Here is a 17,158-nt window from a genome sequence, read left to right on the forward strand (position 1 = left end):
TATGATAATAATTTGAATAATGGATAAATAGGCCTTTACAAAATAACACCTCCACAATGAAACTGGATATTAAGGACACTCAGCACTGAAATACTAAACTACAATAATAAAGTCACTTTCATGTTATTTTGTGCAGCCAAAACGCTGTGTGTGTGTGTGTGTGTGTGTGCGGGTGTGCAGTCTGCAGGAAGGTGTGCACATTCTCACCACACCCTCTTTTTTAGAAACACAGTGAGAAAACAGTGTGTGCATGTTTGTGTGTGGATGCAGAGTTTCCAGGTGTGGGTTCCTCCACCTGTGGTTGCTGTGTGGATCCAGTGGATTCGGACTCGCTCGCCATCCTGCACATGGCACTGAAGCTGCACTCGACCGCCCAGAGAGCAGGAGGCGCTCAGCTCGGGCCTGGACACCGGCTCTGGAACACAGAACCTGGGTTCAGAACCACAACAACCACAAAAGTCAAATCAAGAAAACACAAGACACCTTTAACCTGATCATCAGATAGGACGGGACGTCCCACCTGAGGGCTGGAGAGCTACAAAATACAACCGCAGAACTAAACTCAATAATAATAATAATTATGATAATAATAATAATGATGATGATGATAATATTAATAATGTTATTTATATAGCACATTTCATGCAGGAAGTGTAACTCAAAGTGTTTTACAGTAAAGTGAAAAAAAAAAAACAAGAGTATAATGCAGGCATTATAAAAATGCAAATCCTGAGCCAAGGTGCCAAGGCAATAAATGTATATAATGTATATAATAAAAGAATAAAACAAAGGAATAAAGGAAAATCATTGTTGAATAAATAAGTTTTCATTGTGGTTTGAAAATGAGCAGCTCTTCAAGCCTCGGGGAGGAACCAGTTAAAAACATCTTCGCTGACGATTCTCTTGTTTATGTGACAGTTTGTCTTTTAAAAAGCAGCAACAGAGGATCTGAGAGGCCGTGAAGGATTATAAAACCACAGAGATTCAGTGATGCAGGCCAGAGCCATGAAGAGCCTGGAGACCAGCAGGAGCTTCACCCTGACAGACACAGGGAGGCGCTGCAGCTCAGCTGGACTCAGCTGCTCTCTGGTTCTTCTTAAAGGTCTGGCAGCAGAATCTGAAGGACCTGAAGTTTATTAGTGGATTGTTCTGGAAGTCCAGTGAAGAGAGCATTACAGTCATTTCATCTGCTTGAAAGAAATGCAAGAAGTAGTTTTTCTACATCTTTCTGAGAAAGGAACAGCTGAACTTTTGCAGTATTCCTTAAATGGAAGAAAGAAAGCTGCTGGTGTCGCCTTCTTGATGTGGAATTTAAAATCCACTCAACTCAAACTCTGCTCTGCGACGGCTCAATCAATCAATCAAACTTTATTTATATAGCGTCAAATCACAACAGAAGTTATCTCATGACGCTTTACAGGTAGAGCAGGTAAAGACCACACTCCACAAATTATAGTAGAAAAACAAGAAACCCAACAGATTCCCTCCTGAGCTCTTGGCGACAGTGGCAAGGAAAAACTCCCCTTTAACGGGAAGAACCCTCAAGTAGAACCAGTCTCAGGGCGGGCGGTCATCTACCTCTACCGGTTGGGTGGGAGGAGAGAGAGAGAGAGACAAAGAGACAGAGACAGGGAGATAGGGACAAACTGGGACAGCAGACAACAGAAGAAACAGCAGGGTATCCTGAACAGGTAATCTAGATGGAAGTGACACGCAGCATCCAGCCTTCTCGTCTGCAGCTGGATGACCTTCCAGGATGAGCAGGACAGTTTGACCTAGACAAGACACAAAAGGCACAACGAAAGCAAAGGGGCAGTGGACTCTGGAACAATAGCATACACTGAGTAAAAAGGAGGGGGGTATAGAGGAGGACAGGAAGAAGAAGAAAGGAAGAGGGAAGAGGAAGATTAGAAGAGAGGAAAGTGCTCAGTGCATGATATGAAGTCCCCCGACAGTCTAGACCTATAGCTGCATAACTAAGGGCTGGTCCAGAGCAACCTGGGCCGACCCTAACTATAAGCTTTGTCAAAAAGGAAAGTTTTAAGTCTACTCTTAAAGATAGAGAGTGAATCTGCCCTCCGTACTGAGATAGGAAGATTGTTCCACAAACGTGGAGCCTGGAATTGGAAGGATCTGCCTACCATACTAGTCTTAGAAATTTTGGGAACCACCAATAAGCCTGCACTTTGGGAGCGCAGTGCTCTGGCAGGGTGATAAGGAACTATGAGCTCTTTCAGATAAGATGGTGCCTGCCCATTAAGAGCTTTATAGGTGAGGAGAAGAATTTTAAATTCTATTCTAGATTCTACAGGTAGCCAATGTAAAGAAGCCAATATTGGAGTAATATGATCTCTTCTCCTAGTTCTAGTCAGCACACGTGCAGCAGCGTTTTGGACCAGCTGGAGAGTCTTTAACTCTCCAGACAGCTGCACACATTTTATTTGTCTTTTACAACCTTTTGTGCAGATCACTGCACAAATGTGCACCGGACAAAAGATCCGGCGCAAACATCTGCTTCCTTCCAATGAAGCTTCTGCTTCCCGGTTGCCAGTAATGTGTCTTCTAAAGTGTAAAGTTTACTTATCAGACTGTCGGCCTGAGAAACATCAACGTCACTGTAAATTACCTGGATGCTAAGCTTGTTAGTGCTAGCAAATTTTCAGATTTTCTTTCCATGAAGTTTTTCAAAATGTGTCCTGTTCATGGTACATGGGTGATATGCGGCATGTTAGCATGAGCTAGCTAATCAAATCAAACTGTGTTTTTAGGTGGTGCTGCTGCTAACCGACAGCCAGTAGTTTGTGGACAGAGAGGAGAATGCAGCCACTGTGCATCACAGTGTGCACAGTGTGCACTTTCATTAGCTATTCCTTGAATAGCTAATGAAAGTGCACACTGTCCTTTATAAATTGAATAAAAAAAAATAAAAAAAAACATGACAAGGCAGAAGTTGTAATTACACGGTTTGGCCACTGTGTCACGCTTCCTTCCCCATTTCCTGGGGGCATGGCTCATTCCCCTCAAAGGAGGACTCCTCTTGATTTTGATGACTCATCACCTTTCCTCTGCAAACATTCCTTTGTACCGCGTCGCTAATGAAGCTTTAGTAAACATGTGTTTACCAGCACAAGGCTTCCAGCCTTGTGCTTTGATTTTCAAAACATACAAACCCCGTCCCCAAGGCCGGCTCTAAGCATAGGCGGTTTAGGCGGTTGCCTAGGGTGGCATCTGCTGGAGGGGCGCTGCTAGCGGCTGGAGGGCAGTAGCGGTTTTAGGCACGGGCGAAGCGGGCAGCCGCCCGGGGCGGCATATTTTCATGTCACGTGGGGGGCGGCATGAGCGCAAAAAAAAAAAAAAAAATCATCCTCGCTGCAAAGCAGTTTTCTATTACCGTATTCATCTGAATATAAGACAATATTTTTTTCCATTGAAAATGCCCTGAAAAAACGCCCTCGTCTAATATTGGGGGTCTAAGCAAATACACATGTATTGTGCTTGCATATAAACCAGTAGGTAGGCTCGCCTGATGCCGCGATTACCGGCGAATGGCCGCATTGCGCAGTCAATAATCAACCATGTTGTCTGTGTCATTGTGCGTTGTGCTGCTGCAGCCGCGTATGAACAAAAGTTGATTTATAATGAGAGGATGGCAGTATGTGTGCGCCCTCACCTGTCAGATCCGGCAGACCTGACCGGGTGGGTGCGGCACCTGTAAGCATCAAGCCAGTGCCGCGGCCGGCCCGCCTGATGCTGACCGGTGGCTTTTTTTTATGCAAACAAGATTTTGTCCATATAAAAAGTATTTTTCCAAAAAAGGTATTTGTGCAGGTGTTGGCGCCCCTGCTCTGGGAGGGGCGCGTGTAGCCGCCAGAGGGGCACCGGTAGCGGCCGTTATCGCTTGGAAGTTCTCGCTGTGCGCGCGTGCACGCACGCACGCGCGGCTAGAACGGAAGGGCGCAAGGCAGTAATTTCGCCCAGGGCGGCAACATGGGCAGAACCGCCACTGCTGGAGGGGCACCGGCAGCGGTTGTTGCCCATCCCGCACCGAGCACCGAGCACCAAGCACGAGGCGTGTGTCTTAGTGAGTATTAGTACTTGTTCATGAGTAGCAGTAGTACTCCTGAGTATTGCTGTTCTGTGACTGAAACACGAGCGACGGAGCGGTGGCGTCTTGACTCTTGACGGGCAGAGTGTGGGCAGGATGTGGTTCTGCTGCTGCATGATCGGTTTCTTTTTGGATCTATAAAAACATCGAGATGACACTCGGGCCTGACCTGTAACCTGTTTCCTCCATGGCCTCGATCTTCAAACATGAGGCACGAGCCACATTTGTGCACATGTCAAATGTTAAATAAAGCACACAAAAATACATCAAAGGGCATGTATTTCATATTCAAATGTACTTTCTGAATCCAAGTTAAAATTGTAATGTATCAGATTCGCATGACATAAGATATCAAAACACCTTAGCATCGCACTAATCTACACTAATAAGCCTGCTTATTAGTGTGATCCGTCCCGCACCGAGCACCGAGCACCGAGGCAAATCACACAGCACACGGACTACTCAACATTTAATATATGACATTTTTTTAAGTGCAATACCCATTCTTTTATAATATTTATTTATATTTATTGGGAGTTCCCCAAGGTTCTGTCTTTGGGACGATCTTATTCACTATTTATATAACAATATTACTTCCTCACTGTAACGTCCATCTTTATGCAGATGACACGGTCCTCCTGTGCAGATTCTGTTGATTCTATCATCTAACTTCCTGCAAAAGCACCTCAGAAACTTAGAACTGGTCTTAAACTGTAAAAACACAAACTCACTGTTGTTTTCAAATGCAAGAAACACTGGTTATGACACTCTTGACATTTGCTGTGCTGATAACATAATAGAGAGGCATTTGCATCGATGAAAAAGTCCCCTTTAAAATTCACATTGACATGTTGTTATCAAAGCTGAGCGTGAAACTGGGCTTTTGTTTTGTTTTGTTTTGTTTTAAATCTTGCTTCCCATTATTTACAAGATAATCTATTGTTGAAGCAGTTTTCCTCTCTGTGCTGGATTACAGGGATGTGATTCATCACTGAGGCAGTTACACACCGCTGCCTTCTGCATTAAAAAGCTGGCCTGCTGCCCCGTCAGTGAGGAGGGAGCAGCACCTGTCCTTAGGTATTTATAAAGCTATTTGACTGAGGTTTTAAATAAATGAACTGGTGATGATGATGATTGGTCGTGAGCTTGTTATCTTATTAATTTGCACTGATCAGGAGGAAACTCTCCACACAGCATGTGAGGTGTGAGGTGTGAGGGCTGGACTCACGCAGCACCGTCAGCACGAAGTGTTTGTGTTGCAGCAGCCTGCCGTCCCGCTCGCTGTAGACGTCCAGGCTGTAGTTGCCGCTGTGGGCGCTCTGCAGGCCGCTGAGGCTTAGCGAGCCGTCGACCCTCAGCTCGCAGGGCGGGACACAAGCCTTCGTCACGTTGCCCTGCCGGAGGATCAGCTGGTCTGACCTCTTCCATCTGAAGTCGTAACTGTCTGTGCGCCTCGTCCTCAGGGCGTCAGAGGTCAGCAGGATGGCCTCACCGCGCCGTCTGAATAAGTGGGTCACTCCCTCCGAGGAAGCTGCGCCAAACAAGCAGAAAGAGCTGAGAGTCGGCGCCAGCAGCTCCCACATTCTGATCAGTAATCAATAATCACAGCCTGATGTGACACCGTCGCACAGCTCGACCAGAAAGAGGAAGTGATCTAACAAACATTTACCTATATATCTAGATCTGTCTATATCTATATCTATATAAATATGTATTTGTCAGCTTTTATCAACCATTAGAAATAACAAATTATATTACATATAAAACTATAATTTAAATAAAGTTAGGGTGCAAAACAAAGAAAAATTAAATGTGATAAATACATCTATAAATGTCTGAGTAAAAGACATACAGCAGGGTGTGCTGACCTCTGCTGGTTAATTTGCTCGGATGGATACCTTTTGAGATATGGCCAGTTTAGTGAGGGGAGTATGTGTCGATTTTGGTGCGAATTTCGCACGTCCTTATTTTTCCTCCATTTCCAGGTGTCAATATCTCAAGAACTACACCACACAGGAAACTAAAATTTGGTACGATAATACACCTCCAACTACTCTCTCAGAATATACAGAAACATCTGTCATACATCATAACTGTTAGGTATGCCAGCCCGTCAGAAATGGAAAAAAAAAAAAATTTCACAGGTTTCGTGGTCAACCATGTTTAGGCCTTCAGAAAACAACTTTGTATTTGCCCCAGCTTCTTAATTTATTAAAAAAAAAAAAAAAAGAAGAACTTGCATGAAGAAAAATTGTTTTATATCCCAAGAAAGAGTAAGCTTTGAACTTTAAATTAAAACAGAGATCAGATTTTTTAAGACATTCCCACATGCAGTTATGGGCCAATGAAAATCTGACATGAAAGTTGTTTTCTGAAGGCCCAAACATGGTCGACCACGAAACCCCTGTAATTTTTTTCCCATTTGTGAGGGGCTGACATGCCAACCAGTTATGATGTATGACAGATGTTTTTGTATATTCTAAGAGAGTAGGTGGAGGTGCATGATCGTACCAAATTTCAGTTTCCTATGTGATGTAGTTCCTGAGATACTGACACCTGAAAACGGAGGAAAAATAAGGACTTGTAAAAATCGCACCAAAATCGACACATACTCTCCTCACTAAATTGACCGTATCTCAAAAAGTATCCATCTGAGCAAGCTAAAATTTTACAGTGTGCCTATTGGATGAATAAGGAACAACTGGTGAATTTTTCAGAATTTTTTGAGACCCACAAACACACACACACACACACACACATTTCTCACTCATGCACAGCAGCATCACTGACATCCACACCCCATGCCTAGTCAGTTATCTACTTTAATTTGGTAAATAATATATATAATGGCAGATAGAAAAATATATAGATAATATATCACATAACATTTTTATAAAACAATGATTCATTATAATATGATATTATGTAAGTTAGCTGTAAGTATCTCAGTTGATTCTGATTCTAGTTTCCAGTAAATAAATAAATGAGTACATGCATCCTCCTTTGTTTTAACTCTTTTTTCTCCATAAAGGCAGCTTCCTGTCGGATTCTGGACAGCAGTTTGTCGGAGAGACCCTGAAGGTGTCACAGGACAGACGCTGAGAGCAGCTCTGTTTCTGCAGTCAGCTGCTGCGTGGGCCGCGGCTTCACACAAGATCAGCCAAGAAAAAAACAACTGAGCAAGAAATTAAATTAACCAGAAAATGTTCAAAACGTGTAAAAATAAATACCAGAAAACAATATTTATGTTTATTGTAATTGTATATTTTAAATTGTATTACAATAAAAATGACCGTAAAATTAACCCCCCCATACACACACACACACACACACATACACACACAAATACAGGGGCCCCTGATGACCTCGGGGTCTGAACTCTAACCCTTTAAACCCCGAGGGAATTCCCTTGTTTTCTCTGCAGGTGCATCTAATCTACAGAAAGAGTTCCAGGCATTTGAACTGACCGTGACGCAGCAGCAGGACGAGCAGGACCAGCGACATGTCTGATGTTCTCACACACACACACACACGCGCACACACACACACACACACTGAGCTCTGCTGGCTGTTAGCCCCTCCCCTTGCCTGTCCATCAAACCACACCGGCTGCATTTCCTGCTGAAGGAGGAAACATACAGTATCAGTGGTCTGTCTGTGTGTGTGGGCGTGTGTGTGTGTGTGTGTGTGTGTGTGTGTGTGTGTGTGTGTGTGTTGGTCATGCTGTGAAACGCTCTGGTTCCCACGCAGACATGTGTGTTGAAAGTGGTAGTGTTGCCCGGTGTGTCTTAGTGAGTATTAGTACTTGTTCATGAGTAGCAGTAGTACTCCTGTCCTGTGACTGAAACCCGAGCGATGGAGCGTCGTCGTCTTGACTCCTGGGCAGAGCGTGGGCAGGATGTGGTTCTGCTGCTGCATGATTGTTTTCTTCTTGGATCTATAAAAACATCGAGACGACACTGTGGTCTGACCTGTGACCTGTTTCTGTAGAAGCAATTCTGAGGCCAAAATATCCACACTGTAGAGGGTAGCAAAAGTAAGAAAACTCATAATGAGCAACATAAATCTACATGAACCTCACAGTACTGATGTTTAGAGGACTAGACTGTACTTTTTAAAGTGCATGGACATCACATCAGTAAGCTTTGAAAGGCTGGACTGTCCTTTTTTAAGGTGCCCATACAGGACAGTAGCATGGCTGGAAAGTCTAGACTATGCTCTTTTAATGAGCATGAGCAGGGCCGTAGCAACCGTGAAATTCACTGAAAATTTGCTTGTTTCATTGGCAAAATTTGCCAGCGGAAAAAGTGAAAATTCACTTGAAATAAGTGAAAATTAGCTAGAAACAAGAAACACATTTTGCCAATGAAACAAGCAAATTTTCACTTGAAACAAGAGACAATTGTCTAAAAACAAGTTACTTCTGAGGTGATCATGTCTTATTTTAAGTGTAATGAGATATTTTGACAAGTAATAAGACATTTTTGACTTGAAATAAGACAAATAATCTTGGTAAGATTTTGAGTTTTTGCAGTGTATACTTTTAAATGCATAGACATCCACCTGCACTGACCACAAAAATGTCTTTCTTGACTTCAGTTCAAAGCCTGACCTACTTTGAGGGTGTCCTATTAGCCCTCTTCTTATCTAGAAAAGTGGCCGCAAAGAATCGGCCGGCGTCCAAAATCTACAAGCCCAAAGGTAAATATGGCCCAATTAGGAGCTTTTATCTCACCGGCTTGAAAACGCCAGTCATCTTCCTCGATGAGCGACTCACTGTTTGTTTCCATTTGAGATCTCAAATGAAAATAAATCTGCCTGCTTAAGACTCTGCCTGGTTCCTAGTCTTAATTTTGGATTCAAGACTTATTTTATTGGGATTTTTTTTGTTACCAACTCAAAGAAGTTTTCTGCAGTCAGTCTGGCCTGATTTGGACCGAAGTTTCCACGTCATTTCCTCCACGGCCTCGCTCTGCACACATGAGGCATGAGGCACGTTTGTGCACATGTCAAATGTTAAACAAAGCCCACAAAAATACATCAAAGGGCACGTATTTCATATTCAAATGTACTTTCTGAATCCAAGTTAAAATTGTAATCTATCAAATTCGCGTGACATAACATATCAAAACACCTTAGCATCGCACTAATCTACACTAATAAGCCTGCTTATTAGTGTGGATGACAAATAGTGAAGCATGGAGTCCAGGGGACAGAGGTGTGGGCTGGATGTTCAGTCATTTCCATGTTCATCTATCAGCCTGCTTCTGAGTTTAGATAATGATGTCATTCCCATGAGAAGAAGCTGCTTCACAGACGAATGTGGATTCAGACGAGGCAGGCGGCTTCAGGGCTGCTGGCGGGACAGTCCTCCAGGCGGGACGGGCTCCAAAATGCCCTCACGGTGACTCACATTTTTTTTTTCTTTTCTTTTTTTTTGTTCATGATTTTAAAACCTTTTGACGAGCTGCTAAGAGACAGGTGGAGAGCCGCTGGTGGAGTCAGTGTGAGCGCTGTGCTGAGGTGTGTGTGATGGTGTGTGTGAGTGGAAATACTTCACATCACATCAAAGCAGTGGATTAGTCTCTCCAGGTACCACAGAGTTAAACACTTTAAATCAATTTGTTATTTTTTAAAAATATCTTTTGATATGAGGGTCCCATTGCTCACGTTGTCTGCAGCTTATTGAAAGTCAGCATGGGCGTCCAGGTCGTGACAGAGGTGGGGAGACTCCAGTGTGTTTGCGTGTTTCCTCCAGCAGGGGGAGCTGCTGTCCTGAAGGTGTGTGACTCTTCAGGCGTTCACACACACCTCAGTTTTTTTCTGCCTGCTGAGCCGTGACTGACCAAATCTTTTTTTTTTTTTTGTTTAAAAAACCTGGGTTTTAGCATTAATGCAGTTCACACACACACACACACACACACACACACACACACACACACACACCATCATGTGAATAAACAACATGAAGCAGCACCTACATACTGATAGTAGAAGTGAGAAACACTTGTGGCCTTTTCTGTTTCCATGTTTCCAGGGCAGCAGTTTGCAATAACACACACACACACACACACACACACGCACACACGCACACACAGGTATCCAAAAGTATGGTGGGTAGAGAGGAGCGCCCAATGCTGGGTTAAATATCCACTTGTATTCCTTCTTGGAGTAGATTCCTTTGGATTTTAATGATCGATCGAACTCCTTTTGTGCACCTCGATCAGATCTGCCTCTGCCTCTTAGAAATCTGCGTATTGCATTGATGCAGGCGTTCGTGTCCAAACCACCAGCCGCCTCAACATGAATCACACGTGTGGTAAGGCAGGTGAAGATCACACCCCACTGGTCCGACTTGTCTTCTTCCCAGAAAGTCCAAAACAGTCGATGCCAACTGAAGGTGGCAAACCTGTCATCACCTGATCCGGTGGAAGACCTGCCATCCTCTGTTCTCCCACTTCAGACTGCATTCCTCTACAGGAAACAGGTTCTGATGACCTTTCCTTGCAGAGGCCATCCAGTATTTTTGCTCTAGTTTTCAGATCATATCATTTCTTTCAGAATGATCAACTTTGGGGGGTATGTATCTTAGAATAATTTCTGATATGTGTATTTTTTTGGGTAAGATTTTGGGATTCCCAGCACTTACCGGTGTAGCTGATCTGTTGATCCTTCCCCCCACTCTCAGGATATCCTGATCTAGAATCGGATCCATGTTTAATATAAAGCTGACCGTTCTGCAGTGTTTTCCCCTTTCAAGGAGGGCAATGTCCACAGTAAAGTGTTGCTGCTGTTCAAATGCAAATATGGCCCTTTCAGCATTTTCCACATCTCCCACAGTCAGATCTGTCCTGAATGCCCCGTTTGTCATTCCTCAGCAGCAATCCAGAATTTGTCATCTTCTTTCTCTGAGTGATTTCCAAGAGCTATCTTTTCAACTTCAGTCTCCAAGCTACAGCTTCTTCATGCTGTTCCAATTTGAGTGGTGTTTAGTCAGTTTACTGGTGGGATTTTTTCCCTCAGTACTCATCATGTTCACAGTCACATTCCCTCTCCGCCGGGATCATCTGGAGAAAAACAACTTTGAGACATGTTGTCTGGGCTCTTCGGCTGTTGAGATTCTTCCTTTTGCAGAATTTCTGGTCCTGGTAGCCATGTTTCAGACTTCTGGAGAGATTTAATGTTCAATACCCATGAAGCATCATCTGCAGGAATTCATTTGGAGTCCACATATCTCCATTTGACAAGTCCTGAATTACAGCAATTCTACTGGCCACAAAGGTGTGGAATCTCTTGGTCTGTTTGCAAAGGTATTTGAGTACAGGCTGAGTGTCCAGAAAATGGACTTTAGCTGTAATTCTGAGCGTAGTAGTCGATCAGGTCACACAGCTAAAGTTGTTGCTGCAAGCTGGAGCCCGGGGATGGTCATCTTTCTGAACTGTCCCATCATTAAAGTGACATGAACCTCCCCCAAACTGTGGACAACCCTGAGGTAGCCGGCTGTGCCCTAACTTTGCTCGCTGGCATCATAAAAGTGATGCCATTGTATTTTTTTCACCTGGTCAAAATCCTTGAGCTTCAAACATCTGCTGATCTATTTTGGAGAATTCACCAGGGACTGTTATAACCCATCCACTCTTAGTCTGACAAAGACCTCAGAGAATCGGCTTTGCCTTTAATACAAAAGGTGCAGCAAGACCCGAGAGTCGAGAGTACAGCTCGTCTGGTACGAGATCTGGTTTTGATCACAATCTGGAATCCGAGTGTGTCATGTTCAATAATCCAGAACATCCCAAGAGCCCTTTCCATGGCTCTCCTCTGTTCAGGTCCGGCTCATTAATCTGTTTGTTTTGTGATCATCTGGGACAACAACGAGGACGGCGTGGCTCTTGCTTACCCCGTTTAGTTAGTTTGAATCCCCCTCCGACACACAGCTCACTGGGATTCTTGGCGAGGCTAACAGCTCGCTTTTCTGTTGGCAGTCATCAACATAAAAATTTGATTTAATGGTGTCGGCTGCCATTTTGCATCAAATGTGTCCTTACTGTCTTCTGCTGTTTACTGCACAGCAGAATGAGCTGAGCTTGGTGAGGCGATGGCTCTGGATTGATGATGAACTTTCATTTGGTACCACAGAAAGGTTTGTGTTGACTTTGTTTACCTACAAATAAATCAATAATACTATTTACTAGCATTTATTAACTCTTTGTTATTATTCATAAAGCTTAGAAAGATGCAGCTGAACTTGCTGGGGGTGTAATTCCAGATGAGGGACACAGATGTGTGTGTACATGTACACATTCACTTTCACACACTCTCTCTCACTTTTACACACACACACACACACACACACACACACACACACACACACACAGACGATAGGTTATAGCTTTGCCACCTGGCCTACATTTGGCGTTCTCGCCTTCTAAACGGTCATATCTGCTCTCAGAATATGAGAAGAAGCTCTCCGAAAAAAAGAAAAAAGAAAACATGCCTATTTGGCATTTCTGTTCTCTAATGATTTTAGTTTTTTTTTTATTCAAAATAAAAGAGAAACAGAAATTTTAAAAAATACATCCCATTTTGATGATGAAATACAAAAACTCTTGTATTTAAATATTTCATTTTTGTATTTTAAAACAAAAATCAAATAACTCACTGTTTTTTTTTTTTTTTTGTTTGTTTGTTTGTTTGTTTGTTTGTTTTTTTCAAACCACTTCCTGAGAGGAAACTGGAATGACCAGAAGACACACAGCCCTCATTCATATGAGCTTTACTGTCAGACGGCCTAGAAACTGACACGTCACCGACTCTGAAGTTTTCCAGCTACATGGCGGTGGAGCCTCCTGGTGGTGACACATCGCTACAGCAGGGGCCCAGACCGTCCTGGTTCAGTTAAAAACAAATCATGTCAGAAAAAACTCGCCTCACCTGATGTCACAGCGGCCATCACTGCCTGAACGTTTCAGCCACTAGAGGGCACTGCAGCAGGTGACGCCTCACTCTTTAAAGAGAAAGTTATGAAAGAGGAGCGTACTCACACACCTGCCGGGACGTCCCGTCTGACTGTGGGACTGTGGGAGTGAATAAAGATGATTTTAGATGAAGCTCATAATAAGGAGCTTACACACTTTATGAAGTGAACTAAAGTTTATATAAAGCCTGTTATGAATAAAGGTTGTGATAATCCCTGCGGTTTCCTGCCTTCACTGTAAACAGCAGTTCAGCTCTATAAACAGAGACTTAAACACACGTATACATCCGCTGTCTGTTTGCCGTGTGTGTGTGTGTGTGTGTGTGTGTGTGTGTGTGTGTGTGAGAGAGAGAGAGAGAGAGAGCAGCAGGACACACAGTAGATGAAGTTAACTTGCTGACAGTAATTACCCAGGATGCATCTGACGGCAACACCACCGACGTCAGAATAACAACTAGAGGCAACCGTGGTAACCATGGCAACCATGATGTAGAGGTATCAGCATGAAGGGTAAAGCAAGGGTGTGTGTGTGTGTGTGTGTGTGTGTGTATGTGTGTGTGTATGTGTGTGTGTCTGTGTGTGTGTCTGTGTGTGTGTGTGCGCACATGACATTGTGCTGATCGGTGTTAAACTAACCGTGAAATTACAGCAGAGACAATCTCTCCCTCCACCTGTCCTTCAGAGGTGCAGGGGCTTCTGGGTAATGTAGTTCCACCACAGCAGTAATGTAAAGACGTCCTGGGAGCTGGGGAGGCTCGCTGCAGCCCAAAGCTTTACCCCACATCTTTCAGTCAAAAGAAAAACAAAAGTTGGTGATGCACAAAATGAAATGGAATCATGAAAATGAAAAATGAACTCAAATAAATGATCACAGTTTGTGTGACTGTTTTCACCTAACAGAGGGTTTCTGGTGTGTCGGAAAATCACGTTTCCTAACGGGACCTGCAACTCGGAACGTAAGATCAAAACACCTCTGCAAAAAAACGAATTCAGTCTCATCTTCAGATGTTAAAATCTTGTTTCATCAAGCAAGGTAAACTTTTTTTTCCAGAGGTATGACACTGTTGAGGCACCCAGGAGGCGTCCTGACTAGACGCCCAAACCACCCCCCCACCCCACCCCCTCCACGCTCACTGCAAGCCACGCTGTGCGACACGGACCTGATAAAGTACAACATCCAGTTTGATGAGTGTCGACTGTACGATGATCACACGACTGAATCTTATTGGCTCGTCGGTACACAACCAAACATCATCAGCGTACGTGATCACTCTGTAGTGGAAAACAATGAGGCTCAGCAAGAACAGAGCCTTGCAAAAGTGATATTAATGTGCAATATTAATTATTAATGGGTGTTTGGAGAAAAAGTCCAAAGAAGAGGAGGAGGAGGAAAATGTGGACCTGTTTTCTTTGTTGTTGGAATCCCAAACATTTGGTTTTGCTTGCTTTACCTCCATCACCGGGTTCAGCTCTACTGTGTTGATCAGTGCTGCATTCCTATTGGTCGGTTAGCAGATGTAGGTCAAAGCTGTGAGATGGTTCTCCTAAATTTCTGCCACTGTCAGAATTTCGTCCGGGTCGATCTTTGGTCGCATGATGGCGGTTCTGTTTGACCGTCTCTCACAGTGAGACCCAGGACCGCCGTTCTGGAGCCACGGCCGACGATATCACCATGCTCGTCAGGGGACAGCCCAAAATCACACAGTGTTTACCTGGTGTAAAGGTGAGCTAGCCACCCAGTGGAGGAAGCTCATCTGAGACGCTGCTATCTTCTGTCTCGTTCTTTCTGTCAGTCCTGACCAGAGGTGCTCCTGAGGCTGAGCTCCTCTGACCTACTGGTTCCTCTCTGCTGAGTCTAACCAAGCGCTGAAGACCTGCTCCTCCAGCTGAGGGCCTCCCTTACCAATGTGTCCACCACCGGGTTCTTGGTCACCATGGCAAACGTCGCGTTCCAGACCAGGCACTATAGCTGTGTCCCAATTCAGGGTCTGCATCCTCCGAAGTCCGGGTCCTCCGAAGTCCGGGTCCTTCGGAGGACCCGGACTTCAACCAAAGCATCCTCCCCCGCCAACTAACGGCAACGAAATGGGACGGTCTAGCCTTCGGAGTATTTCCTGGTTGCGTAACCGCCGTTACCGCCGTTTCCATGACAACAAACTGTGTTGTCATGGCGTTGGATGTTCAAATGAGTAAAAAACGAATATTTATAATGTGAAATCTGAACTTTTCTCCGACTGAGCAGCAGCACGCAAAGCATTTTGGGATACAGGAGGCCGAGAAGGATAGTCGCGGTGCAGCCTCCGAATCGACTACCAACGGCTGGAAAGGAGGCGCATTTGAAGTGCGCATTTGAAGGATCCTTCGGCTTTGGATGAATTGGGACAGGCCTTCGCGCAGTGTTGTGACGTAACTGGCCTTCAAATGCCGACTTCGAAGGATGCAGACCCTGAATTGGGACACAGCTTATGAGATCATGGCCGCTTCATGTGTTCACAGTTTTCAGTTCTCTGCAGCTTCCCGTTGGGCCCTGCAGGACAGGAGCACTGGGCCGTCCAATGAGGGACCAGCCTTGCTTCCCCTGCACCTGTTTCCACTCAGGTGGTCCCACAGGGTCCGGAGGAAGACCTCTGGGAATGTCCCACCTGTCTTACACATTGTATTCAGGAAAAAGGTTGTTGAAATTAAATTAAAAAGATTTCCATCAGGAGTTGGACTGCATGGCCGCTGATTTGGTCAGTATGGTGAAATAGCGCCCCCTACCCTGGTCTGGTCTAAGCATCTTACATAAAAGTTAAAAAAAAAAAAAAAAAAATGATATATCATTAGCAAAACTCAGAGTAAATATTTATTTTTCATAATGTCATCTTTAAAAAAAACAAACATCAGAGCTGATACGAGTAATGCATTTTCATTTATTTCCTTTTATCCTGCCTTCATTATCGTTTTATTTTGTTCCCATTCATCTGTAGTACTCTAACAAACTTTTATCATGAGATTTGCTCTTTACTGTCTGACTGTGAAGGGCACTGCTCCTCTGTGTGTGTGTGTGTGTGTGTGTGTGTGTGTGTGTGTGAATAAGTGTGACGAGACACAGAGAGAGAGAGCGGGCGAGCGAGCAGTGTGCACAGAGGGGGAGGAGAGAGAGGGAGGTCTGCTGAGGGGAGGTGCAGCAGCTGCTGGATCAGTTCAGATCAGTTCAGTCTCACAGCGGTCAGCCTGTCTCTCTCTCTCTGCCTACCTGTCTCTCTGACAGTCTGTCTCACTCTGTTCTGTCTCTCTCTCTCTCTCTCTCTCTCTCTCTCTCTCTTTCTCTCTCTCTCTCTCTCTCTCACTCCCTCAGGATGGACGAGTTTCGGTTCAGTTTCTATGTTTTGTTTCTGCTGCAGATCGACTGTTTACACGGATTGTACATAACTGACAGGAGTGGTGAGTACTACTACTGCAAACACTACTGCAAACACTACTGCTACTACTACTGCAAACACTACTGCGAACACTACTGCTACTACTATTGCAAACATTACTGCTACTACAACTGCAGACACTACTGCAAACACTACTGCTACTACTACTGCAAACATTACTGCTACTACAACTGCAGACACTACTGCAAACACTACTGCAAACACTACTGCTACTACTACTGCAAGCACTACTGCTCCTACTACTGTAAACACTACTGCAAACATTACTGCTACTACTACTGCAAACACTACTGCAAACATTATTGCTACTACTACTGCAAACATTACTGCTACTACTACTACAAACACTACTGCAAACACTACTGCTACTACTACTGCAAACACTACTGCAAACATTACTGCTACTACTACTGCAAACACTACTGCTAATACTACTACTGCTACTACTACTGCAAACACTACTGCAAACATTACTGCTACTACTACTACTACTACTGCTACTACTACTGCAAACACTACTGCTAATACTACTACTGCTACTACTACTGCAAACACTACTGCTACTACTACTACTACTACTACAACTGCAAACACTACTGCAAGCACTACTGGTATTACTACTACAACTGCTACTACTATTTTTAGTATTACCAC

At 44.1% G+C, this 17,158-nt stretch overlaps 2 protein-coding genes across 2 annotated transcripts in view; one reads left to right on the forward strand and one right to left on the reverse strand.

The window, feature by feature from the left end:
• Positions 1–7,632, reverse strand: part of LOC115371030 (uncharacterized) — an 8,365-nt gene extending 733 nt beyond the window's left edge. The window contains exons 1-3 of the mRNA XM_030068146.1: positions 7,573–7,632; positions 5,334–5,636; positions 296–415 (exon numbers count right to left, since the gene is read on the reverse strand). Coding sequence (XP_029924006.1) covers positions 296–415; positions 5,334–5,636; positions 7,573–7,609 — 460 coding nt within the window. The 5' untranslated portion in view covers positions 7,610–7,632. The remainder of the gene's footprint in view (positions 1–295; positions 416–5,333; positions 5,637–7,572) is intronic.
• Positions 7,633–14,134: 6,502 nt separating this feature from the next.
• The window catches only part of LOC115371031 (A disintegrin and metalloproteinase with thrombospondin motifs 2-like), a 37,564-nt gene continuing 34,540 nt past the window's right edge, over positions 14,135–17,158 (forward strand). The window contains exons 1-4 of the mRNA XM_030068147.1: positions 14,135–14,277; positions 14,706–14,802; positions 15,613–15,677; positions 16,420–16,505. Coding sequence (XP_029924007.1) covers positions 14,135–14,277; positions 14,706–14,802; positions 15,613–15,677; positions 16,420–16,505 — 391 coding nt within the window. The remainder of the gene's footprint in view (positions 14,278–14,705; positions 14,803–15,612; positions 15,678–16,419; positions 16,506–17,158) is intronic.

This window comes from Myripristis murdjan, chromosome 14 (genome assembly GCF_902150065.1).
Source record: "Myripristis murdjan chromosome 14, fMyrMur1.1, whole genome shotgun sequence".
Lineage (NCBI taxonomy): Eukaryota > Metazoa > Chordata > Actinopteri > Holocentriformes > Holocentridae > Myripristis > Myripristis murdjan.